This window comes from Gorilla gorilla, chromosome 14, assembly GCF_029281585.2.
Source record: "Gorilla gorilla gorilla isolate KB3781 chromosome 14, NHGRI_mGorGor1-v2.1_pri, whole genome shotgun sequence".
Lineage (NCBI taxonomy): Eukaryota > Metazoa > Chordata > Mammalia > Primates > Hominidae > Gorilla > Gorilla gorilla.
Window position 1 is genome coordinate 86,260,001 of NC_073238.2, and position 27,933 is coordinate 86,287,933.

The 27,933-nt window shown below is 32.1% G+C and overlaps 1 protein-coding gene across 2 annotated transcripts in view; it reads right to left on the reverse strand.

The window, feature by feature from the left end:
* DACH1 (dachshund family transcription factor 1) overlaps positions 1-27,933 on the reverse strand; it is a 428,688-nt gene that overhangs the window by 112,147 nt on the left and 288,608 nt on the right. Inside the window, exons 4-7 of one of the 2 annotated variants that reach the window (XM_031001245.3) lie at positions 24,153-24,308; positions 23,576-23,748; positions 10,576-10,711; positions 7,784-7,918 (exon numbers count right to left, since the gene is read on the reverse strand). In XM_031001245.3, the coding sequence (XP_030857105.1) occupies positions 7,784-7,918; positions 10,576-10,711; positions 23,576-23,748; positions 24,153-24,308 (600 nt within the window). The remainder of the gene's footprint in view (positions 1-7,783; positions 7,919-10,575; positions 10,712-23,575; positions 23,749-24,152; positions 24,309-27,933) is intronic. The other variant, XM_055359454.2, reaches the window with a different exon arrangement.

Below are 27,933 nucleotides of genomic sequence, written 5' to 3' on the forward strand. Positions count from 1 at the left end.
GCCTAGCCTACATGGTAAAACCTCATCTCCACTAAAAATACAAAAAGTAGCCGGTGTGGTGGCGTGTGCTTGAAGTCCCAGCTATTCGGGAGGCTGAGACCCAAGGATCACTTGAACCCGGGAGGTGGAGGTTGAAGTGAACCATGATTGTGCCACTGCACTCCAGCCTGGGCAACAGAGCAAGACTCTGTCACCAAAAAGAAAAAAGAAAGAAAAAGAAAAAGTTTCAATTTGGGGTAAATTCTCACTCAAATAGACATAGTAAAAAATACACATAACCTTCCTCTGTAGATCACTTCCATACTAGACTATGCAAACTATCAACTGGAAACTAGCAAAACTGAAAGAAATCTACTAGCAATATGCTAGTAAATTGCAGGAAAAAAAAAAAAACTAGAGATAACCAATTCATTAAGCCAAATAATAAGTTATCCAATCACATCTTAGATGAAAGCAATAAAATAAGGGAATTTATGATGATTGATAAATCATTAAATGAAGCAAATTTCAATGTGAAACTGATAAGTGAGTCTACTAGCAATTTGTTCTCTACCTCACGTTTAATGCTTTAAAAATATTATCTATTTGCACAACTATATAAAAACAATCTCTTAAACAGTGAGGAAGTGAGTCATTCCACACCTACCGTATTAAGAAAATAAAGCAGATTAAGTGGAATAATAGTTTTTTTAAATGAGGAAAAGGCATCTCATCTGATCACAAGTAAAATTACTATAATGTATAAATTTATAGCATTTATAAGACTGCTCTTGTCTCTTTGACATATAGTGCATGAAAATTATCAGTAGATATTAACGTGATTCAGTTTTCTAAATATACAAAAAAGTTACTAAAATCTAAACATAGAAAAGATGTACTGGAGATATAATTGAGAAACCACTGAGGTTGTCAACACTAATAAATGACTCTATTTTTAAATATAATATTCATATTGCTTATATGATAAATTCCTGGGAAATGTAACCTTTATGTAAAACTGTAGTAATTTACTTTACAAGTGGCATGTGTGAGTAGTTCAAAGACAGAATTCCTACCCATCAGAGGGAATCTTGTTTGATTTCTAACCCACTCTCTTGTAGCCTATTCACATCTAATACCCACTATCACCTGTGATTTACACAGCCACACACATTTGTTTCTCCTCAATATATTTATTGAATGAATTCTAGGTTCATTGAAATTGTATTAAATAAATAAAGATTATTTTTAATACAATCATTGACATATAAAATAGCTGATTAATGTAGTTAATTTAGCAATTTTTTCCTCCAAAACTGTACACATTACATTTTAGCTATATGTAATCAAAGTGCTGTCTACAATATTATAATTTCAAATTTCCTATTTGGGGTCAAATGTAAATCATGATAACTGTGGTATTATGAATTGTAAATAGATAATATTCTAATTCAGAGGTTTAAAGCATGTATATTTTCCAATTTATATAATCAAACCACTTGCTCATTAGCTAACTTGATAGTAGTAATGGTTTCCATTGGATATTTATATGCATCAAGCACTCCAGACATATATTATCTCACTTAACTCTGAAAAGAAATTTATTGTACCCACTAATGCCAGACCCTGTGCTAAGTATACAAGGAAGGTGAGAAGACATAGCTCCTGCCCTGAAGAAGTTTGGGCTGAACACTAGTGGATAGGAAGGCATACATATCCCATGTAAGGAAAGAAACAGGAATCACGTAGGAAAGGACAGAGGACATTTGAGAAACTTGAAAGTTCAGTGTGACGTGATGGTCATCAAGGTGCATGGGTAAAAAGTAAATAAATATTATAGTCTATATTTTATACCAATTGCCCATCATTTACAGGGCTGTTATGAATATCTTACAGTAAGTATTTTCCTCAATTGTCACTGAAATATTATCACAAGCTCTGCTCCTAGAAATAATTCATAAAATAACAAAACCAGTGTCTTAAGCAAGCTGAGCTATGGCTTTGCATATGAAATCTGCTATCTACTTAAGAAAGAGCTCTGGGATCCAAAGAAAGTTGTTGTTGTCCAGTGTTATAATCACAGAACTGAAAGTGATGGCACTAAGTTCAACACTTATTTTCGAGGCATGGAAACTGAGGAGGAAAATTACATAGGTAGGTAATAGAATATTTTATAGGAGACTTTGAGATATGCCAACAAAAAATATATTTAGATGGTATAAGTGAAGGAGAAGTTGCGTGTTAGAGAATTTTACAAGTGAAAATACTCATGGCCCTATAATTTGTGTTAACATTATCAAAATATAGAAAATTTTAAAGAAAAAAGGCTTTTAGTCTATGCAATTCTATATAGACACAGGAGATACTAACAGGCTCCCATATAGTTGTTGTATGTAATATTTAGTATTAATTAATTTGAATAAGAACTATTTAGAATTTAAAAGAAAAAAGCCATTTGTTTACTTATAATTTAATTTTTTATTGATACATAATAGATGTATATATTTTGGGAGTACATGTGATAGTTTAAGACATTTACATAATTTTTAAAGATCAAATCAGTAGAATTGGGATATCCATCACCCTAAATATTTGTCTTTTCTTTATGCTAGAAATATTTGAAATTATCCTCTTCTAGGTATTTTGAAATATACAATAGATTGCTGTAAACTATAGTCACCCTATTGATTTATTGAACATTAGGTCTTATTTCATCTATCTAACTGTGTATTTGGACCCATTAATCCTCTCTCCTCCCCACTGTTCTAAACGGCCTCTGGAAACCAGCAATCTAACTACCTTCATGAAATCTGCTTTTGTAGTTCCCATGTATGTGAGAACATGTACTTATTGTCTTTCTGTGCTTGGTTTATCTCACGTAACACAATGACCTGTAGTTCCACTCATGTTGCTGCATTTTTGAAGACTCAATCTTGATTTAAGTTAGGATTTTTAAACAATGAGAACTGCACAAATAAAAATATATTTCAAAAATTATTTCCAAAAACTTGAATAAAGTGGTACATAATGATTTTCTTTCAAAAAGGCTTTGTATGAAAATGGTCCATAAGGTTGGATGCTAACACTAAAATATAAAGAAGAGACAAAAAGCCAAATATGGCCAGTTTGCTAACTACATTATTGCCTTTAGTGCTGTGTCCTTCACTTTAGATTACCAGTATGAAAAGTCTTTATACAAAGATGTTGAGCATTGGAAATCTTGAGCATTCCCCACCAAGCAGAATATGACACAAAAGAAGTGCTTTATGGCCTGAAGCAAATCCCCTGGATTTCCTGCCTCCCTCAGATTAGTCCTGCCTCTGAAATGTTGGTCTCCTGAAGTTGTCACCAGTGAAAGAAAGTTTTCTTATTTCTTATGAAAACAAATGAAGAGAAAAGCCTTATCTGTAGGAGAAATGACATATCAAGAAAAAAATCTGTATAATTTTAACGAGGAAAGGGAGAGACAGAGAAAGAGAGCGACTGATTTGCATTTCATTTCTTTTCATTCACATATCTAGCTTTCAGTAAATATTTACTCATTGATTACATCACATTGGACTACTTAATCCAAGACCAAAATACAATAACACAAATTAGGTATGCAACAGTTAGTCACAACTATAAATGCTTAAGTTTTCTATAATTGGAAGAAGTTAATATTATAGGCTTATCTCCATCATATATATAATTTTTGATCAATCAAAAATTAGGTAAATTGTATAATAACAAAAATGTACATATTGAGTTACAGGCAAGGTAAGAAGTGTGCTCCAAAATTTGTTGAAAGTAGCAGCAATTTAAGAAAAACCAAAACAAATTATGCATGAGAGAGCAACACTGTAAACTAGCTTCAGTGGACAAATGTGTGGAGGATAAACAGAGAGCTCTAGCAACAAGAAACAGTGAGCCTATTTATATACCACAAATGTCAATTATTACAGCCTATTCCACTATATTTAGAATGAGGGAAAAGATCAGCAATGTTTTAAAACACAGAAAGCTCTTGAGAACTCCGGATGTTTGGAAAAGCTGAAAGACAGTTTTCATGCATATATATATATATATATATGGATGTGAATATATATATATATATATATATATATAGAGAGAGAGAGAGAGAGAGAGAAAGAGACAGAACTAATAGACCAGGTGTGGTAGCTCACGCCCTGTAATCTCAGCACTTTGGGAAGCCAAGGCAGGTGGATCACCTGAGAACAGGAGTTCGAGACCAGCCTGGCCAACATCGTGAAACCCTGTCTCTACTAAAAATACAAAAATTAGCCAGGCGTGGTGGTGGGTGCTGTAATCACACATATATATATGGGATTATACATATATACATATATGTAGATTATACATATATGTAGATTATACATATATGTAGATTATACATATATGTAGGTTATACATATATACATATATGTAGATTACACATATATGTAGATTATACATATATACATATATGTAGATTATACATACATGTAGATTATACATATATGTAGATTGTACATGTATACATATATGTAGATTATGCATATATATAGATTGTACATGTATACATATATGTAGATTATACATATATGTATATTGTACATATATACATATATGTAGATTATACATATATGTGTATTATACATATATACGTATATGTGTATTATACATATATACGTATATGTGTATTATACATATATACGTATATGTGTATTATACATATATACGTATATGTGTATTATACACATATACGTATATATGGGATATATATACATATACATATATATGGATGCGAACTGACATAGATTCAAGCCTAAAACTTTTGTTTTATATATATATAACATTTTGTTTTTGTATTTTGTATTTTTATATTTTTGTATTTTATATTGTTTTATATATAACATTTGTTTTTGTATTTTATATATATTGTATATATTTATGCATATATATGCCTTAATTATACTCTCCCTAAGCTCAAAACCTTATGTGAGCATTCTTTATTTTTAAAATGGAATGAATTTACTCAATAGTTAAAACCACTGGTCCTTCAACTAATGGTGACTTAATTTTTGGGGCTAATAGAATGGAGCCCATAGCTATTTAATATTAAGAAGAACATAAAATGTTTAAGTTACTGATGCTTAAGATTTCAGACCACAGTGATTCTCAGAGTACAAATAAATTTTGGCATCTATTTTTGGAATCAGTGTTTTCTAAAGAATTAATTGTCGTTTGAATAATTTAGTTGGCAGGCAGCAAATTACATATAGGTTCAAGCCTAAAATGTAACGAACATACAATTAATTTCTCCACAAATATCTATCTCTAAATGAAGTTATCTGTTTGATATAGATATGAGTTGTAGGAAAGTTACAGGGATATTATGAGGCCCATGAAAATTTTGTCATGAAAGAAAACAATTTTTAATTTCGTAGTTTCTATCAATCTAGAAAGCCTATGAATATTTACTATTAATTCACTATATTAAAAACTAGATAAAAGAAGGTACACACAAGAGAAAAGCATCACATAACAAAACGCTTACTAGAATAGTACTTTAAAACATGCCTAGATCATCAACCTAGTATATTATCTCAAAAAATGCTCCATGGGGGCAAAATTATAATAATAAAAAATAAGTAGAGAGATTGAAATCTTGACATATGAAAAAGGAATAGTTATGAAACATATAGGTCAATTCAAAGGATAACATTGCACAAAGCTCTCCACCAAAAATTCTAGTGAGATTTGTTATTCCAATTCTAGTACTGGTCATTCCTTTTGTATTTTTCTCTTCACTACCACCTCTGGACTTGGATATTTCTCTTAGCCCTTCTCCACCATGGTGCTGCAAGAGAATTTAGCTCTAATATCCTGACATTCATTGTATAACATAAATTAACTTCCTTCTTATGCATCCCAAGTTAAACTTGGTAAATAGTATGTAAGGGAAAATTGAGAAAAGAGTGACTCAAATAATTTTTTCTAGGGCTTTACTCTTTAGCTCAACCCTAGTGGAGAATGATTGTGACACCCATACATTTAATTATTATATTTAAATATCATTACTTAAAACTTGAGTCTTCGATGAAACTTCATGTTTTACCAGTATACTAATTTTTCTTATCTTTTCTTTTTTTTTTTTTTGACATGGACTCTCACTCTGTCACCCGGGCTGCAGTGCAGTGGCGCGATCTCGGCTTACTGCAACCTCTGCCTCCAGGGTTCAAGCAATTCTTCTGCCTCAGCCTCCCGAGTAGCTGGGATTACAGGTGCGCACCATCACGCCCATCTAATTTTTGTATTTTTAGTAGAGACGGAGTTTCACCATATTGGTCAGGCTGGTCTCGACTCCTAACCTCGTGATCTGCCCGCCTCAGCCTCCCAAAGTGCTGGGATTACAGGTGTGAGCCAGTACACCCAGCCCCACTATACTAATTTTTACAATATTGCTATGCATGGATTTTTGATTAAATATCAAAAGTATAGGTCAAAATAAATATGATGGATAATATACATGACATTCTGCTTTATTGTTAATGAAAAGGTTGTGAAAAAAATGTAAGTTAAAAATTTAGAGACCATCCGACCTAGTCGTGCACTGCATTAGAATGCCTAATATAAATAGCACTTGATATCAAGTTTCACAATAAATAATGTAAAAATTTTATTAATGTCTCTGTTTCTCAATTATGCCTAGATGTTAACATGTTAGTACCTAGATTATTGTTTTCTCACTGACATTCCATAGCTCAAATAATCTAATTTGTAGAAATATACTCCTTCTCCCTAAGGGATTTAGCAGAGCTATTTTTATGCTGAAAGGGAAATGTTTTATGTAAGCATTTTTACTTTTTTGTGAGTAGTCTTTTTGGTGGGAAGAAGGTACCCCTCCTTAACTTAATCTCCCTCCATGCATTTATTCCTGTTCAATTATTTAAATACCCAATTTTGTTTCCTTTCCTTGTTGACAGCTGATTAATTGTGCCCCTTTTATGTTTTCCAAAGAAATACCCGTATTCACAACACTGATTATTTGATGGCTTTGTCAAAAAAAGATAAGCAAATTATCCTATCTATATTTATAAAGTTTAAAATATTAAGTTAAAATAAAAAATAGGTGGGAAGATTCCTATATCCACAATTTAACACTTACAATTTGAAAATATGTATTTGCATCTCCAAGAATAAATTTCTAATATGCTGACTAAAATATTTTAATTTTTTCATGGAATTATCAAATAAGGCATGAAAATACACATTTTTGCCTGTGAAAAATGGGTTTGATTGACATTAACAAAATATAAGAAACTTTTTTAGCTATGTAGAACCTGAGCTTTCTTGGTATATTTTGAAACAACTAGTAGTACATTGACATATAAAATATATTTCTGTTTCCTTATTGGTCTGTAAACTGTTTTTTTAATTCAAAAGAAGACAGAATAATCCTTTCTATATTGTTATTGTTCTATCATGCTAAGTAAAATGACAGTGACCCTGAAGTTATTGAAAAAGTCAAATAGCAGACCCTTTAGGAACTGAGAGATAACAATTGGGACTTTTTTTTTTTAATGTACTGGTAACTAAATTGTAACTTACCTGTTGTGTAAGAGAAGTGCAGCAGGTCTTCATTCATATCTCTTTTTTGTTGAATGAATAGGTTTAATTTGTACTTAATAGTGTGGATTTTTAAAACATTTATATGCTTTTTTTTTTACATGATGTAGAGATAGACTTCATTGTGTGATTAAAATCTAGTTCTAAAATCTATTGAATCGGGAAAAACAAGGAATATATAATCATACATTACCTTTTTCAATATGCATCCTTTTTGACTCATGTCCCATGTCATGACCGGCCAAATCTCCCTCTTTGGGCCCAGGAAGTACATTTGGTGATAAGCCCATCAGCATCTGGTTCATGGACAACCCATTCTGATGGACCGCTATTATGGCCGAAAGGAAAACAAACAAAACAAAACACAAAAACACCATAACACACAAGGTTCCAATAAGTCAATTAAACTCTCTTGGACTTAACAGTAACTATAATATTAATATAATGGTTTAACTTTAAATTTATTATCTATCCCTAAAAACACTGTGATAACTGATAAACACGATAATTTGTCAGAATATGCAGAAAATATTGAAAATGACATCACCTCACTTTATTTTTATTTTGCATAAAACAAGATTTTTATCTGGAAAATATAAATTTTTAAAATATAAGAATAATATAGTAGAAATTGCTATTTAGCAAACACCATTAATAATAATTGTTTCAGGATCAAGGGATAATTCTAAAACTAGTGAATGGAAGTTCGGTAAAGAACAGAATATTTGCATAGTCTTAAGATATTTTTCTCACCAGACACTCACTATCTACAAAGGTAAACATCAACAACAACAAGTAATATTGCAATAGAGAAACCTAGTAGTCACCACCTTAAGAAAGTGATAAAGTTATTGCTGATATTGTAGAAATGTGTGTTTCCTGAAATGATTCACTAAGAAGGACACACTATCACAGCTGTGTGATTCCCACCAAACATCCATAACCTAAGTCTAATCAAAAGGAAACATAAAAAAATCCAAACTGAGGGACATTCTACAAAATAAATGGCCTGTACTAAAAAATAAAAAAAGTTACTGAAAGACAAAATGGACTAAGGAACTGTTCCAGATTAAAGAATACTAAGAGAATATGACAACTAATTGTAGTGTGTGATCATAGATTGGCTTTTGCAGCTAGAAAAAAAAAATCTTGCTTTAAAAAATATTGGTGGGAAAACCAGTGCAATTTAAATAAAAACTGTAGTTCAAATTTTAGTACTATAATAATGTTATTTTCCTGATTTTGATCATTTTTCTCTTATGTAAAATAATGTTCTTGTTTCTAGAAGATAAACGATGATGAATTTGAGGTAAAGTTGTATTAAATCTATGACAGAAGCACTAGGTGACATTATGCCTTTATTGAGATATCACTTTCAGAGAACTTGATTGGTTGACTGATGAGGTAAATCAGGATGACAAACACATAAGAATGATTTGCATTATATTTGAAAATTTTCTGTTAGTTTAAAATTATTTTAAAGTAATATGCTACATATATGTACATATATATGTATGTGTGTGGATGTGGATGTATTTCCATTTCAACAATTATGGTGTCCCAGGCATACAAAAATGTCTCCTTTGTTTCTATCAAAAATTGAAAAAAGAATATTACCATTACTAAAATAACATGAATGTATAACAAAACTCATTCAAATCTTCCCCCATCTGTCCGTCATTTTCATTTTATTCCAATTTTTTTTTTCTCTAGGACAGCTACTTTCCAATGACAATATCTTATAATGAAACCAATATTTATCATTAAATTTCTGATTCTAGTGTCAACATACCATAAAAATATACAGTAAATATTTTATTTGAAAACTGTTTTAAAATTGTATATAAAGTTATAAAATTAAGGAAATAGGTTTTCAGCAGGCCAAAGCAAGTATATATATTTAGTATTATGTTGAACTATATAATTGCCAATAATTGACTATCTTTTATTTATAATTATTTACATAGCATTCAACTTAATCTTTAAATTATCCACTTCAATAGCTCCCAGATCAACAATTTTCACTTTATGCATACATTCCTTTATAACCTATAAAGTGACTTTCTAGAAAATGCTTTCCTATTATGAAAATATTCTCGACAACCAAATAACTTAAATAAACTTTGTCCAATTAGATGAAGTGTATGCTATAAACATAATTGCATAAAATAATAGCTAAATTCTGGAAATAAGCAATATATATAGGTTTTATCAAACAAGTTTTTCTCTTCTAATATAGTCATTTATCAAAAGAACAATCTGAGATTATTGTACAGACACAAAAATCACTTGTTAATTGGATGGCATTTTAACTTTATTCTTAATTTTCTTGGCCATAACTACCAAGATTAAATATTGTGAAAATATTATAAGATAACACACAGCCCTACTTTCCAAATTTTAAAAATAACAATATATGACAATACTATGCATTATTGATTTTTACTAATTCAAATTCTCAAACTTAGCTAATTTCAAATTATTTAATCCATTGACCACCTGAATGACTTAGAAATGTATGCTTTTTAAATTTAGTATTTTGAATTTAACTTATTTCTCTTTGTGGATATCTCCATTAACACAAGGATAAAATTTAAAAGTCAGTGAATTACAAAAATGGTAGAGTAGGATTTGAGGAATGATGTTGAATAATCCATAAACAGTGTACCAAGACACTAGATATTTGAGAATTGGTTGTGTTTACTTCAGAAACCAATCTAAAAGGTTACTTATTTTCTCTGTTTCATAGCTCAAATCTTTATATGTGGCATCAAAGAGAGGAAATTTATATCAGGACCTGTTAATGTAGTATCATACCTCACGATATTGCAAACTGGGAAACATAATTTTGAGAGATGGCTATTGCTACAGAGTTCAGAACATGATCCATCTGAGATCTATTTGGAATGAGGGCATGTTGATTAGAAAAACCCGCTGAACCCTAATAAAGTTTAAAACGGTGACAAGTAGAAGTATGAGACCTACGGATTCTGTCAGAAGAGCTCTCAGTCCGAGCAGGGGAGCTGGACACGCTGCTGCTGCGATGTGATGATGGGTGACTGCCAGGCCTTCTCCCCTCCTCCAGAGAGGGGGCAGGTGAGGGGCTATCAGGAACACGCTCCTGCACCAGCAAGAGAGGGAAGGAGGGTAGAAAAGATGTTAAATACAACAGATCTTTACTTAATGAATGTTGTTTTTTCTCAATACAATAAGAAATGTAAAGAGAATAAACACTTTACTTCATCAGCATTTAACTGTACTAAAAGATATGTTTATCTTGAGCAAGCCAAATAAAGTAGAAAAAGATGGTCTATGAAACTATGTTCTACAGGTAAGCGTGACTGCAGTAATGGCGAATGTCAATCCACTCTGGAGAAAAAGTAAGCCCTAGGAAGACGCCCAAAAATAACCAAATAAGAACCCATTAGACAACAAAGATTTCGGAGAATAAAGAAGGATTATTTATCATTTTGAAGAAATCTTTAAATATATTCCCTTATTTCTGCAAGTATCTAAAGATCATGTAATAAACACATTATCAACATGACTGACCATAATAATAATACCAGAGGAGTTTTTAACAGGTATTCCATCCTAGTACTGCTCTGGACATACTCAGTCACATTTTAAGGCATCACGGAAATGGATTATTATTTAATATTGGAATAATTTTCTTTGGTTTAAATAATTCTCAGAGTACCTACCACACCTAGCTTCAATTCAACCACACAACTGTATTAAGGGCACATTTATGAAATATATATCAATCATGTCCCAGGGAAATTTGGTACTGTGCTTCCTGATACTCTATTTTATGTCAACAGTCTTGTCTCTCTCCACACCTCCCTCTCTAAGCTCTGTACATTCTCCATTAGACAAATCTGCAAGTAGATTCTATAAGTGTCTCCAATTAGCTATTATAAATGGAATTACAGATTAAGAAAGAAGGTACCCATTGGTGAACATTTTCTACTTTGAGCAGCAAAATATTTATACCCTCAGTTATTAACAGACACAGGCCTTGATGAACTGTCTTTGTAATAATAAATAGTTAAAAGTGTGGAAGAAAACTATATAAAGTATGTAGATGTATAATGTACTTATAAATAATTAGTACGTTATTCCTTATTAGGGAGAAAATATGCAATTACGAAATAGAGAAAAAAAATCTAAAATGTAATTGGCCTGTAGGAGGCTAATGTTTCCAAAATGTCAATGTTAACTTAATATGGAAAACAAATAGGAGGTTCCAGGTTTTCTACTGCCAGTGAGAATGATGATCGTGCTCATCTTTGGTCAAAGTGATACCATTAGCACCAAGATGGTTTGAAATCCTGCTGCACATCAGAATCACCTGGCATGTTCTTAAATGTGCTTATGCTTGAGTTTCACTCCCAGAGATTCTGGTTTACTGAGTATTATGGCTTAATTGTGTTCCCCAAAAAGATCTGTTGAAGCCCTAACCTTTGGTCCCTATCAATATGAATGTACTTGAAAACTGAGTCTTTGCAGACATAATCAGTTAAGATGAGAACATACTGGATTAGGGTGGCTTTTAATCCCACGTGAGTCGTGTCCTTACAAGTAGATGTGAAGATAGGAGGGAAGAATGTCATGTGACCATAGAGGAAGAGATTAAACTTGTGCAGCTTCAAGCCAGGGAATGGCAAGGATTGCCAGCTGCTACCAGAAGCTATAGAAAGCGAAGGATTCTACCTAGAATCTCAAAGGGAGCATGGTCCTCATGAACTCCTGATTTTGAACTTCTAGACTCCAATAATGAGAGACAATAAATTTCTGTGGTTTTAAGGTACCCAGTTTCTGGTTCTTTGTTACAGTGGCCCTAGAAATCTAATACACTACGTCTAAAATGGGACCCAGACTTCAGTATATTTTTAAATCTCTCCCTATGATTTTAATATGGAACCAAGATTGAGCTGTACTTTTGTCACACTCTTTTAATTTTTCAATGATGTACATTGCCAATAAACATCTTCAACAGATATGCTGAGACTTCATTTTGAAGACCCTGACAAATAAAATGAAAATAACCAGAAAAAATAGCCAAGCCCTTTTCCCAAATCCATGTCATAAAATGGTTTCCTAACATATATTCCATGGAATTAAAAAAAAAAAAGCGCTATAAGAAGCTTCATGACAAAACAATATTGTAAAGGAAAAGTAAAAAGAGGTCAATTAAATTTTAATCTCGAAAGTTGCAATGCGTATTACAATCTTGTCGTAATGATAACTTGTTGAACTATAAGAGTTTTTTGTACAGAGCTAATATGTGCTGATAGGCTTCTGTAAAAGACAATAAACTCCCACAGAAGGCAGACGTATTGTTAGTATTATACTAAAAAGCATTAGCCCTTTACCTTAATTGATCAGGGTTAACAATTAAGTGCTTTATTTTCTGCAAATAGCAAAATTGATATGTAGGTAAATGTAAGCAACACACAATATATTTTCCATCTGAAGTTATGTGGGGTTTCCACTTAAAATACTGCAAATATGCAAATAAGTGGGAGGGAGAGAGAAAGAGAAAGAGACAGAGAGAAGAGATGGGAAGAGGAGAGAGAAAACAAGGGGGGACAAAGACAAACATACATCCCAGATATTAAAATTTGAAACTAACTTGTTCAGAGACGTTTATAACATGTATGCATTTGTTACACGCTAGGATACTACAGAAAGATGGCATCCAACTTTACAGTTCGCAGATCAAGATATTTTGAAATCTTTATCACAGGTAACATGGAAAACGAATACATTATCAGTTACTTTTCCAAACTAACAAAATGAAGCATGTATGCTTCTAAAATGTCTAAGGCAAACAAACGACCAACAGTTTTAAAAAACAAACATGTATATGACTTAAAAGAGCAGAAACTTCACATCTGGATGCCAAAACTTACTTCCTGTCTTCTAATTATAATTACCCTAAACTATAAAGAAGTTTCAAATGGCAATATTCTCATATCAAATCATTGTAATCACAAATCAAAAGACAATCTTGGCTTGTGTTAGCCACGCCATAATTCAAAAGTTTAGTTGTGTATGGTTTTGGAGTATTTGTGCACTTATCATAGAGGATGCATTTATAAGGCTATATGTAGAACTCCTTTATAATTTGTATAAATATATCAAGAAACAATACTGCAGCTAACTGCATACATGTCCAGAGATATACTCTTAAAGTCTAATCTTGATTTCTTGAAATTCTAATAGAAGCATAGTTTGTCTAAGCTTTAGAGCTAATTCCTAATACACCTAACTGTTAGCACTTGGATTACACAGAAATACATGGTGTGTATTTAAGAAAATGCATTGATATATTTTTGTATAAAGAGAATTTTCTAAATTAACCATTCTATTTTATTCCAAAGTTCACTCACATCAATGCTTATCTATCAATAAATTTTAATATTTTTCTTAATAATTATGTTAATGCATGTTTGGCTGAACAGACATAAAGTACAATCTTGAAATAAATCAGTCTCTCTAAAATGATTTTGCAAGTCTGATTTTCCTGTCATAATAGATTTCTTAGTAGTGCTAATGGAAAGCATGAGAATATAATTTTTCTGAGATATTTAACTCATAAAATGCTTAAATATTTAATGCATAAATCTCTGGAAACAATTATTATGCCATTAAAATAATTCCTTGTTTATTTTAACATTTCCCATATAAGTAGAAAAATGCTTTATTAGTCAATGTACTTAAATGTCAAAGTTGTCTGTGATCATCCCTTTAATTCATGAATTGTTCAGTTATTCATTTACACATCCAAAATACTCTTAAAAAGGCATATTATACTAAGTAAAAATAAATTAGATTGAAATCTTTACGTAAAATGCATTTTAAAAGCATAATAAAGCTCAGTAAATATGTATAAGTAAAATAATAGTATTTAATTTACCTTTAACTTAGTTTTTGCTTTAATTGTAGTTTTGTGTTCAAGAACAAAGGATACAAAAACAATAGTTAATACTGTTATTTGAAGAAAATATTTTAATTTATGCAAATTTTTATGATTTAAAAGCTTAACTATTCAATTGAAACTTTCTATAAATTGAGACACAACATATTCAGTCATTTTACTTAATGTATAATTTCAATCTTTGGAACCTAATGTATTGTTCTTTGAAGAATTTCATTAAAGTAAAATCCATTGAGCAAGTAAGATTTGAATACATTGTTGCACAATAAATTAATTTATTTCAACAGCTTAATTCTTTTATCATATTTATATGCTTGCCTTTCCAGAGTATTCTATAAGATGGAGAATAATGGAGACAATAAAGAATTGCTTAGGAGGGAATCTCATAATTATTACTGAAACAAAATAGATAATGAGTTTTATTCAGACATAATAAGAAAGAAGCAGTTCAATGTCTATAAGAAAACTATGTAAACTGGATTTATCATTTCATTTGTGTAATACCCTTTAACGTCCAATAAGGGGCTGAAGCAGGACAGAGAGAACGAATATTTAATTTAATACTTCAACACACTCCTTTATAGTCCTGCATCAACTTCACCAATCAATAAAACACAATCTTTTGCAATGTTCCATCTTTATAAAACTCGCCACAATAATAAATGAAAATTTAAGAGGAGCACTTTCACTGAAAAAAAAAAAAAGGTCATACTAATAAACTAATAGTAACAGGAGAACAAAAAAGGAAAAGCTGCATTTTTGCCTCTGGGAAGAACAAGAAGTATTTGGTGTGTAGGATAATTCAGAATCAAAAATAGAATTCAAAAACAACATACTCAAATTCTAAAATAAACAGTGTAAAATGTTCAGTACTACACACATGTGATTAAACATTTTAAAAATTGCATTATCTCAGTTGCCCTCTCTCCACCTTAAAAATGTATTATATTTTATCAAATTAAAATATTTTCTTAGGGTAAGTATAATCACAACTCATTTCTCTAAAGGATTATTTCATTTAGCTTTTATTTATTTTGCTCTCCTTTTAATTCTCTTCATTTTTTGTTTTTCAATAGAGATTCCCCAACTGAACAGGATATAGAAGTGGGAAAACAATTTGTAATATTAAATTTTTGTTGTTGTTGTTTGTTTTTTTGAGTCAGAGTCTTGCTCTGTCACCCAGGCTGGAGTGCAGTGGCACAATCTCGGCTCACTGCAACCTCCACCTCCCCGGTTCAAGCAATTCTCCTACCTCGGCCTCTGAGTAGCTGGGATTACAGGCGTCTGCCACCAAACTTGATTAATTTTTTGTATTGTTAGCAGAGACGGGGTTTCAGCATGTCGGTCAGGCTGGTCTAAGTGATCCACCAGCCTAGGCCTCCCAAAGTGCTGGGATTACAGCTGTGAGCCACCGTGCCCAGGCTAAATGTTATCTTCATATAACTTTTAATTTATAAAATTGATGAAGTTGACCAGCACTTTATATAACCAAAACTTCTCAGCTTTAAGAAAACTCAGGCTCAAATACATTAGTTCAATGAGTATTTACTGAACACTTACTATGTACCAGGCAGGATCTAGGTTCTGGTTACATAAAATTAAACAAAACTGACAAAAATTATTGTCCCCATGGAGCATATATCACACCTGGTAAATGTTGTTAGTGAAATGCAACATCATTGACACTAAGAGTGGTGTTCAAATTCCTTTGCTTTGGAAAAATGTGCAAAGAAGACAAATAGCAGAATTGGAATCCTGTATTCATAAAAATGCTTAAAAGTACTTTTAAGAGACAGTCAATGATGTCAGCATGCTTACACCTAGTTGAGGACCAGGCAGCCCAAATCAAGATTCCATAGCTGAGGAAGCCCCAAATAATATTTACATAGCTTTTAAAAAAACTTTGATTATGGAACTCCATAAATACTCAAGTTTTCTAAACATGAAACTGGCAAGGCCCCGTGAAACAACTTAATATAATCTGAAACAACTTAACTTTATTCTCCTGTTGTCTCTTTGAACTTACTCATTGGTGGTAGGGGACTATATTTTTCCCAAGTGTGTATGAAAATTCACATAGCCTTGTAACTTTTTAGGTTGCTATTTGATCATATAAATTTACTTTAAGCAGCAAAATAAAATCTTGACTCAGGAATTATAATTCAGCACCATCTGACAATAAATACTGGCATCTTAATTAAAAGGTAGGACTTCTTTCTTTACTACAGCCAAGGGATATAGAGATGAAGGAAGAACAGCAAGGAAAAAAAGGTAAGTGCTGATTTGACCAGCGTTGCCTTTAACTGGCATCAATCTCTCCTGCATGGTAAATGTTTAAAGTCAATGTTTAACTTAGTAAGGAACAAATGTATGTTCTTACAGGCCACCACCACTATGAGCCTCTCATCTGCAGTTCCCTTGATGAGTCTAATTCATCCCAATGTTCCTTTGACCCTTGAGTTTCCTGCATAGTTACCTCTGGAGGCTTAGTTCAAGTTGATGTGGGGGTACGACTACTTCATAGATGGCGTTGCAAGCTTCTATAATAAGCGTAATGTCTGCTTGGTTGCCTTTTATGATGCCAGCCACCACTGATGATCATGGTCGCAATTCATCACTTCATTAGGGCTTGTAATTTCCTACACACTTATTTTCTAGAAGGTTTCTATGATCACAAAGTTACCTCATGAATCATTTGGTTATTCTTAGGATCAGTTTTTATGGAAAAGGCAGGAAAAATGCTTGATCCCTTCCATGTATTTATCTTTAAGCCTTTATTGTCCTTTAAAAACATCAGCTCCCCCCAAATTCTCCAAATGTGAACAATGAGTTTCTTTTTTAGTATTATTATAAAATCAAGCATTTAAACATGTGATGTATTCCAAGGCCTAGATGTTTCATTAGTGGTGGTTGTGTTGTAATACTTTCTTTTTTAGGTTAACATCTTTTTTTTCATATTTAATATCAATATTCAAATAAACCTAAAGAGAACATACTTATTATTTTTTAAAACCAAGTAAAATTAAATAAATTTTTGTGAAAAAAATTTATGTCTAAAAGCTCTGCATACACTTGGAGATTTTTATGTTTGTACAAAGAATAAACTATTCTGTAACTAAAAACAAACATGAAGTATATGATGTCACATTGCTCTAAGATTCACTCTACTTTGTGAATTAGGTCACTCTGGTTGTGGTTTTTATAATCTTTTCACATTTTAAACTTCATGCAAGTAACATCCTGTTTCCTAATACAGTATTTTAAGAACTTGCTTTAAAGTATGACTACAATTATAAACAGCGTTTTTCAATGCTTAATTCTTTAAATGAGAATGTCACAAAGTCTCTCTCTCACACACACATGCACAGACACACACAGAGACACATAACAGATCAGCAAAGAAAATTAACGAATTTAAGTCATATTCCCTATTTTCAGAAAACTGTAATGTGTCATAAGAAGAAAGATGTGTATCCAACAATGTAGGGTAATTTGAATGTCATCATATTTCTCAAAAACAATTCTATGTTATCTCTGAAAAAAATCTTAAAATGCATTTAAAAATCTGCTTTGCATACTATGCACTACAAACCCAAAAGTCCTGATTAAAATAAAGCTGTGTATAAAATTTTTATTAGGTAAAATGAGCAGAACAAAAAAATTAGAAAGTCAGAGAGACAGAGGTCTCACCACAGAAGTATGACTATATTTCACAGGCTTGACAGGGATTCCCTGCAAAATTCTAGAACTTACTTTTAAACAAATGATTTTGGATACTTGGAGAGAAAACAAAATAGTAATGAGAAGAAAATAATGTCGGTATATAAAGACTTCCAAAGATTAAATAAATAGTAATTTAATCTTTATGACAACCTAATGGGGTAGTGCTGTTATTACATAAAATACAAATATATTAAATAATTTGTCTATGGTCACACTGGTTGGAGGTGATAAAGTCGAAATGCAAATCCAAGTAGTCTTTTTTCAGAACACATGCCTCAAATCACTAAAATATGCTGCGTTTCTTCCTTTCACTATTACTTCTATTTCAGCAAGAACGCCCTTTTCAAAATCTTTATAACATTATGAATTTATTAAATAAAAACTGAGAAAAATATTGATTCATTCAAGAGAATTTTGGGTTACATAATGAATGATACCTAAGAGAATCAATTAATAGAACATTTCAACTTATTAGGAATTCTCCAATGACAAGAGAAATTGATCTCTTGATTTATATTGTTTATTTTACTCAGTCGTTTAAGGTAATAAAGGAATACATCCTTTTAAAATTTGGAAATGATACAAAGATGGCATAAATAGCTAATGTGACAGTCTGGGATGTTAATACTCCAAAGTATCTGAAGACCCTAAATCAATGGAATGGAAACTAAAAAACTTAATGTGGATAAATAAAAATTCCTAACACAAATAAAAGATGAAGAAAAACTGGCTTAACAGAATTTTATGTCAGAAAGGCATGAAATGTACTGAGTCAGACATTCAACTACCAAACAAAATCTTTGGAACTATGACTAGATTTATAGATTATTGTCCAAATTGAGGTTGATGTCTAGTGTCTCTTCATTGCACAATTCACTTCTAGAGCATGGTGTGATAGAGGGTGACTTCAATAAAAAGAAGGCAACCAAAAAGATGAAGAATAGTCAGAACAAATTAGAATAATTGGCCTAGAAAACAGAAACACTATAGGCACTAAAACAAAGGGCTTAAATATTGAAATGGCTAGAACCTAGAAGAATTAGTAGACATTTTTCTTCAAATAAAATATAACAAAGTTAAGGTAGAAGCTATTGAGATGCAAATTTTAATTTGATTAATGAATATACTTCTCACTCTTAAATCTGCTGAGAATAGATTAGGCATCCTACAAAAGCTTAGATATATGAAAATGAATAAGAAGGATGTGGGAATTATTTCTCCATTATGGGGGAAGCTGAATTACATAACATCTCAAGTCTAAGTTGCTTTATGTTCTATGAATGCTAAACAGAAAAAGTATATGGGTATCATTGACACATAAGAAATTAATACAGGTATAGTTTATAATTATTTAATATATCCCTACAGATATTTAGCGAGAGAGAGACAGGAGAGGAAATTGTGCATATATCCACACAACTAGGAATTTTAATTAGACCTATTATTGTCTAAAGAGTATGTCAATTTCCTCCTCAAAATAATCTTGATTATACTCAATACAACCAGCCATATAAGTTCAAGACTTTAGCAGACTCTCTCATGAACGCTTGCATGTAAAGCAAATAACAATGCCATAGTGGGAAAGTCTTCATCTATCTAGTTTTCTTTTCCTCAGTGCATTTAATTCTTTCAACCCTAAATTCTCAATTATTTTAATTCTTTTTTCTACTTGGTTCTATTGTGTTTGAGAGTTTAGTTTGAGCTGCTTCAGTTTTCCAGAGTCTGAGATTCATGTGGGTTTGGGATAATCAGAGGTCTAACACAGGTATTGACAAACTTTTTTGGTAAAAGGCCAAATAGCAAGTATTTTAGTCCACTCTGTCTTTGCATGTGAAAATAGCCATAGACATTACATAAATTTAGATATGGCTCTGTCCCCAGAAAAAAACTTTATTTACCAACACTACATTTTGAATTTCATATAATTCTCATGTGTCATGAAATATTTTTCTTTTTATTTTTTTCCAACCACTTAAAAATGCAAAACAATTCTTAACTCACAGGCCATGAAAACCAGCAGCAGAATAGATTTCACCCAACATTGGCAGCTTGGGGATTCAGACCCTGCTCCATTTCATGTACTGGCATTGATATGTTAATGAAAAAACTTTTGGAGCTCCTTTACTTCATAGAAACAGCTAAACAAAGAATATTTTTAAAATATGTAACTCTGAAAGCTATATTTTTGCTTCTCTTTTGTCCTACAAATTGTTATTGCCATTTGCATTTAGGTTGAGTTTTAATTTTAAGTCTTGTCATTACTCTTAAAAAATGTAAATGGTATATTCCAGCATTTAGAACATCTCTCAAAGTTCTATTTTCTGTTTAAAGACTATTTCTCCAGTTGTTTTATAATTCCGTCATATAGGCTCAATCTTCTATGACATTTAACACATCACTTGCAACAGACTTTCACACTTATTAATAGAATCTTCCCAGGCAAACCAATGTGTAGTCCATATTCTAGTTATCCACGTGTCCAATACTGTTAAAGGTGACATAGGAGTCAGCTGTTTTCTTTGAGGAAAATAAAAACTTCCCCAAAACTAAACTTAATTAACATCTATTAGGTGAGTTTACTAAACTCTTCTTGTTCTATACAGTCAACCAATATATACATTTAGACAGGTTGATTTGTTAACTTCTCCTCTCTAATACTTAGAACTTCTTGGAGGACCTATTCCTCACCCTTATTCTCTGAGGACACTCACTTGATTTTTATCAGGTTATGTGGCTGTCTTTAAGCATCTAAAACTGTTAGAATCGTCTCATGCCTTTCTTAAAATGTGTTTACTTTCAATAATCTTTACCTGTCAGTGTCAAATTCGAAGCTATACAAATGGCCTGTCTCACAAAATAAGGGCACCATGATAAAAAAATGGGCCTTTCAGCCCTTCCACAACAGCCAATTGAACTTCACTTTGATGTTGGCAATAAAAACTATCAGATTTTACTTTTTGTAATCATTCTCAATTAGAGCCATTGTTCCCTATTTGGCTGCTACTATTACCATTTACATCAACACTTTCAAAATCCACAACTCCCTTTAATCTGCATGTAACCAAGTTTCTGAAAATATTTGCAACAAGAGAAGAAGTGAGATATCTCTATGACTTAGTAGGTGTTGGCACATATCTTAAAACATAAAACGACCTCACTTTCTTCTCTTTTTGTGTATTTTCTTCCTTTCTCCATATATCCCCCTCCTTTCCTTTCCTAAACTTAATCTAGGAAAACACAGGAATGTTTCTGACTTCCCAATCATTGAGTCCTGAATTATTTTCTATAGACTTCTTCCAGAGGAAACTCAACTTCTTCCTCCTACTTATCTAAACTCTGACAACCAAGTATGTATTAAAAGGAGATCCCCTAAGTATTCTAATTAACAAGTAGCACAACTATTTTTTAAAATATGTATATATTGCAAAATAAAATAAATCAAGTATCCTGATATAAATAAAGGCTTTTTGATGCAGGAATATGTAAGCCATCCCTCATGCAAATATTAGCTACAGGTCATAACTTAGACACCCATTATGACTTTAAACTGCTAAAAATCTGCTCTTCTATAATATGTTTGCCTTATTTATCAATGTAAATCTTACCTAAATGAGAGATTTTAGTTACCAGTTTTAAAAGTAAAAATTACATAATTAATATTATGAGATGATTCTTTATAGTAATCACGACCAGATTTTTTTAATGAGAATAATCACATCGTATACATTAATACTTAGTACCTTGTAATATTTGCTTAAAGTAGCCATTGACTACAATGATGGGAAGACTTAAATGGGTTTTTCCCTCCGCCAAACTCCTCTTCTAGGTAACTTTAATGAGTGAGGCAATCAGAGTGCTGAATTCTCAATAATACCTATTACCTAACATCATCATAAATTTAACAATACGGTGATATCTTGCTTATTGAATAATCTGGTAACAATATCCCTCTTAGAGAAGGGTTTTCAAAGGTCTTTTTATCATTTCCTTGGCTGATAACAATGTGGCACTCACTGGCGCTCTCTGAGGTGGTGATCTTTGAGTAGTTGATCCAGGTCTTCTGTGAGACTTTTGGTTATTTTTTCCTCTGGTATTGATACTACAGAAAATGACCAAAGCATCTGGGACACATCTTTGTTTTTAGAGCCATTAATATAAGAAAAATTCCTATTTGTATATTACTCCACATTGTATGTAAGTAGTAACAGGGCCTTTTTTTTTCTTTTTCTTTCTTTGAGACGGAGTCTCACTGTGTCACCCAGGCTGGAGTGCAGTGGCGCGATCTCGGCTCAATGCAAGCTCCGCCTCCCAGGTTCACGCCATTCTCCTGCCTCAGCCTCCTGAGTAGCTGGGACTACAGGCGCCCGCCACCAGCCTGGCTAATTTTTTGTATTTTTGATAGATACGGGGTTTCACCATGTTAGCCAGGATGGTCTCGATCTTCTGACCTTGTGATCCGAACAGGGCCGTTTATATAAGATGTGCTCCAGAGGATACCCTAAATTTAAGTGTATTGTATTCAGAAAAATGGGATATTGTAATGTCAAATAATGATCATGCAGCATAAAATATCTTGTACTTAGTTTAAAAATTAATAATCTATTCTTAATTTTTTGTTATTTCTTACTCCTTAGCCAGACAATGCAGTTAAAATATTTTGATTTAAGTACACATTTTAAAATAATATGAAAGTAAAAGATATTTACATATATAACACATACGATGCACAAACATACACACACAGATACACAGGGATAGAGACGCAATTGTGTATATATGCACATATGAAGTTTATATAACAATAATATTACCTTTAATTTAGTATATTTTTGAATTTATGGAAACTTCCAATTTTATTACTTCATTTAGTTTTTACAACATAATCCACACTGGATTATGCCTTTATTAGATATTTACTAGAATCAGGAAGATTGAATTACATGTCTAAGGTGACAGAGCTAGGAAGCGGCAAAACTTATCCCTTCTGGTCTTCTGATTCTCCACACTTAAATGCTCATAACACCACACACACATACACACAACTACCTATGTAAGAACACACACAATTTGAACTATAACATTTAATGTCCTATGTTTTTCTCTATCTTAATAGATATATAGAGAATTTAAAGCAACCCTAGCCGGCCTAAGTAATGTGCCCCTGGGGCCATTTGCTACAAGTGATTTTTTTAAATAGTCTATTTACTATCACTTAGCTTTTTAGAGTTCAGATGTACTTACGGAATAAGAAAAATGGATTGAGGGATGGTGGCTTAAGATGAACATGCCAAAATAATTGTATAAAAAAAGAATTACCTTAATAACTGATGTCTCAACTCTGGATGGGGGACTCTGAACTTGTGCTGCTGCTGCCATATTTGCAATGGTGCTGAGGTGGTTCATCTGGCTCATTGCCATGGTGACAGATGCTGGAGGTAGGCTGACAGGAATTAGAGGGTGGGGCATCATCATAAAAGGAAGTTCCAGTCCTATAAAAAATGCACATATATCATCATTGCTCTGGAGGACATAAATCATTAAAAATTGAAACAGTCAAAAGTTTTCTAATAATGGTAGTCAAAGAAACAATATTTTTCCTCTTCGTATGCAAAAATCTCACTCACTACTCAGGGAAACCAGGCTTACAGCTATCTGGTTTGGTGCCATGGTTTATCATTTCCTAACTTATCCTGTGTTTAATACAAATGGTCAATTCTTTGCTATATTATTCCTATAATCAGTCTGAATCTTGCTTAAAATACTAGGGTTTTCTTTAACTTATCCCAATTAGCTATGTAAATATAGTATATCTCTTTATTATGTCCTATTTTGCCAACTGATAAATACAATTTTAAAAAACTATGATTTTTAATACTAAAGAATGCCATCGTACCATTTGGCAGAAGGTGGCTCTGCTGAAGATGGTTGAGAGGATGACTAAGTGGAAGGCTACGTGCTCCAGGCATGCGGGGGTGGGTTATAGAGGCCTGAGGTCCCTGGGATGGGGAAGAGGGCAGTGTTTCCTTATCCCAGGAACCATCACTGCTGCCTGTGGGGAATGAATATAAATTACTTGGATATAATATTATTCCAAATCTTCCAATGACTAACTTAAAATGAGTTTTTAAAAAAATGTATCACATTTGGAGTTGGAAAACTGATTTCTAGGGAAATAAGCCGAGGTAAGTAAATTTCCCCTAAGCTGCACGTTCTTTATGATTTTCTATTTCTTGTATAGGATCTCAAAATTTAAAAAATATATATTTCTGCAACATTTAACCTAGTGGTGGAGTCTAATACTGTTTGGCTATCCAGCTTAATATGAAATGGTCTCTATTATATTAACCAGATAATTAATTACTCCTTGGAACTGAAACACACTAATATTTATAGAATGCAAAGTTATCCTTGCAGTAAATGACATCCTAGCCATCACATAAAGTGCCTAACTTCATTACACAGCAAATCCAAAAAATGAAGCCATTAAACGTCCAGCTTGGTTAGACATTGTACAGAGAACACAAAAGATCACTTTATAGAATATAATGCCAAAGCAAAAATTAAATATGCATGCATGTGTGTGTGAATAAATACATCACTTGTTTTCAAATAAAGAGAAACATACATTATTTCTCCATGTCAATGCCACTCAACTGAGGGCTTGCATTTCAATATTGGTAGCAATGTCTTAGATTTAAAAAGATCATGAAATACCTTATTAGAATACTCCTTGGAAGGTGTTTATAAATCATTTCAATTTAGATGTGCTCCCAAATTAAATTAACTTAACATTAATTTATTCCTTAACTGAATCTGTTGAAAATACAAACTATCCACTTAGAGGAAATTTCTGTAATATCCCTATCAGCTCATGACTTTTTTATTTCTTAAAAAAGGAACCATATTTTCATATAATATGCATAGAAACAGCAAAGTTGGTAAAACTCCAATTTAATGCTTTAGCTCTGCTAAAAGCCTCATTGTAAAATCTCTACGACATAGTTTTTAATGAAGAATACTTAGTTACTGCCATGATTTTTTTTCCATTTACTTCATGAAGACAGTTAAGGTTCAATATAAATTCAAACTCATTAGCTCAATACTGTCTGGATCTTAGAGTAAATTGTTCAGAAGCGGGTAATGAAAACTCAATTCAAATTCTTCAGCAATCAAACAAAGCAATTTTATTAAACAATGAAAAGAATCAATTAAAATGGATATCTTTATTATCTTTATTATTTTACAAGAAACCATGACAGCTTTTGGTTTAAAAAAAAGTTTATAGCTTCATACAGAAATGACTTACATAAAAGAAATTTCTCCAGCTTGCTCCTACACTGTGATATAAAAGTTCTTTTCATATTCACAAATTTATACACCTTATTTCTGTTCTCATAACTTTTTTGACACTTATCCCTAGGTACTAGTCAAACATGCAAGCACTATAAATAGATGAATTTTTCAAATGTATGATATCAAGAGATTATTATCATAACACATTTTAAACATCTGCTCTTTACGTTGCCTTTATCAAAGTACATGCAATTTTTTTATTATAGGCTTAATTCACAAAATCTGTGGGATTTGATTTGGTCAAATGTTATGATTCAGCATTGATTTTACCTTGTATGTTATCAGTTAAAACTGACTATCGGGATATAGAAATCATGCTTTGGAATAAATATTATTTTAATAAAGAAATTGCCCTGGAAATTTAGAAATAATAAGTAATTTTCTCTATATTTTATACTTCATTTAAAATCTTCAACAAATGTAATGATTACATTTTCATAGTAGACTGCATATTTGAAGATAATTAACTAAAATATGGAGTGGAAAAATATACATTCATTATTTTGGATTCAGTTTGAGCTCCATTTACAGCTATAATCTACTTTTGTTTTTCTGTTCACTTAAACTAATTTCCCCTTTTATTGAAGTCCTTACTGCCACGATAAATAAATAAATGGGAAATAGTTATTTCTGCAAATATATTTAAATTTCACTCATATCAGTAGAGATGCACAATAACTATTTTTCACATTATTAAGATATAAAATATTATCTTAAAATTCTGATTAAATCACTCTGAAAACAGACTACAGATAAAACACTACCCATTTTCACATCTGTTTTTGCGTCACAGATATCAGTCTCTTGTGCACAGGTAAATATCAAGCATTCATATGTGAATTTTCCCTAGTAAGTTTCTAATAATATATTAGATTTTCTCACTACATAGAATGCTTCTAGCCATCTCCGCCAATCATCATTTGTTAAATACTCATGATGTTAGCTCATTTGGGTAATAAATAGAGCAAACAATTAAGAAACTAAGTCTGATGAAAAATATACAATATATAACCAAGTCAGCTGTAAGTGATTTTTGCATTATTTATAACATCCTTTTCCTCTATTAGCATGAATAAATAAGAATTGAAAATAGGCCACTTCAGAACAAGACCTGCCCACAGTTATTAAGTGCATATTTTCACAATTTTATTTTAAGCCAATATATTAGCACGATATAAACCAGTATATATGCACTATGCTTACACACATACATACACACATAAATACCTTTAAAATTCATATTTACTATTAAGACTGCAAGAAACAGCAGCAGATTCAATATATAAGAAATTTCTAACATTTGGCAGGGGAAGACAGAAACAGAAAAAACTGACTTACTGCTATTAAGAATATACTAATAACTACATATTTAAATATATGGAATTTATATATAAAGAGTGACTGTGTGTGTTTAGATTTTCTTCTGTGTAAAAGATGGGACAAGCAAGGTTATTTCAAGATTTAGTGTAACTAAAATTCAAATATGTAAGGAGTAGGTGTGGGAGGTCCTCTCCCTGCTTAGTCCCTCCCCATTCCAACATTAAAACAAAGCTTCTGAAAAATAAGTTTGATGCAATGTCTTAGTCTTCATGGGCTCAGACTATTTTCCTTGGCTCACCCTCACTTGATATTTTTATTGCATTTTATGATACATCTTTTAAGATGGACCAGGTTTTAAATGCAGAAATATATCCCTAAATTGTGAAAGCCATCCCTGCTCTAAGGGCACCAGATTATTGAATAGTCAGAAATGATGGGTTACAAATATAAAATGGTTTTCGTTTTCCTCTAATTACTGCCTTCAAAAAAGCTTTGTCAAGGTTCCCTATTCTGTCCCTTAAGAGCCTTGAGCAGATTTTGAGTATAATAAATCCACTCTAGTTAACTGTCATCTCTGCTTCCCCATCCCCACTAGCATTAGCCATTTCTAGAGTCTAGGTATCTGGAAGACAGAAGCTAGCTCAGCTTTTCAACCATCCTGTCTTCCTCCTCTCCTTCTTCTGGGTAATAAGATAAATGTCTCTTGCTTAAATGGTTCCTGCTTTAATTTCCCCTGCACCACAACTTCTGTGGCTACTCCTTTAGGCCATTGACATCTTCCAAGTGGTAAAGGCCTAAATCTAAACATTTCCATGGTGGTAATGTCTGATCCTTCAAGGGAATCCTTACTGAGGAACTTCCTAACTGCACAAGTCCCTCACAGTAGACTCTCCTCCAGCTTCATGATCGTCTAAGCTCCTTAAACTCCCATTGCCTCTTGATACTAAGGCCCTCCTGCTGGTGTAAGTCCTCTTGTTCTGATGCCCACTTTCTCCAGCCTG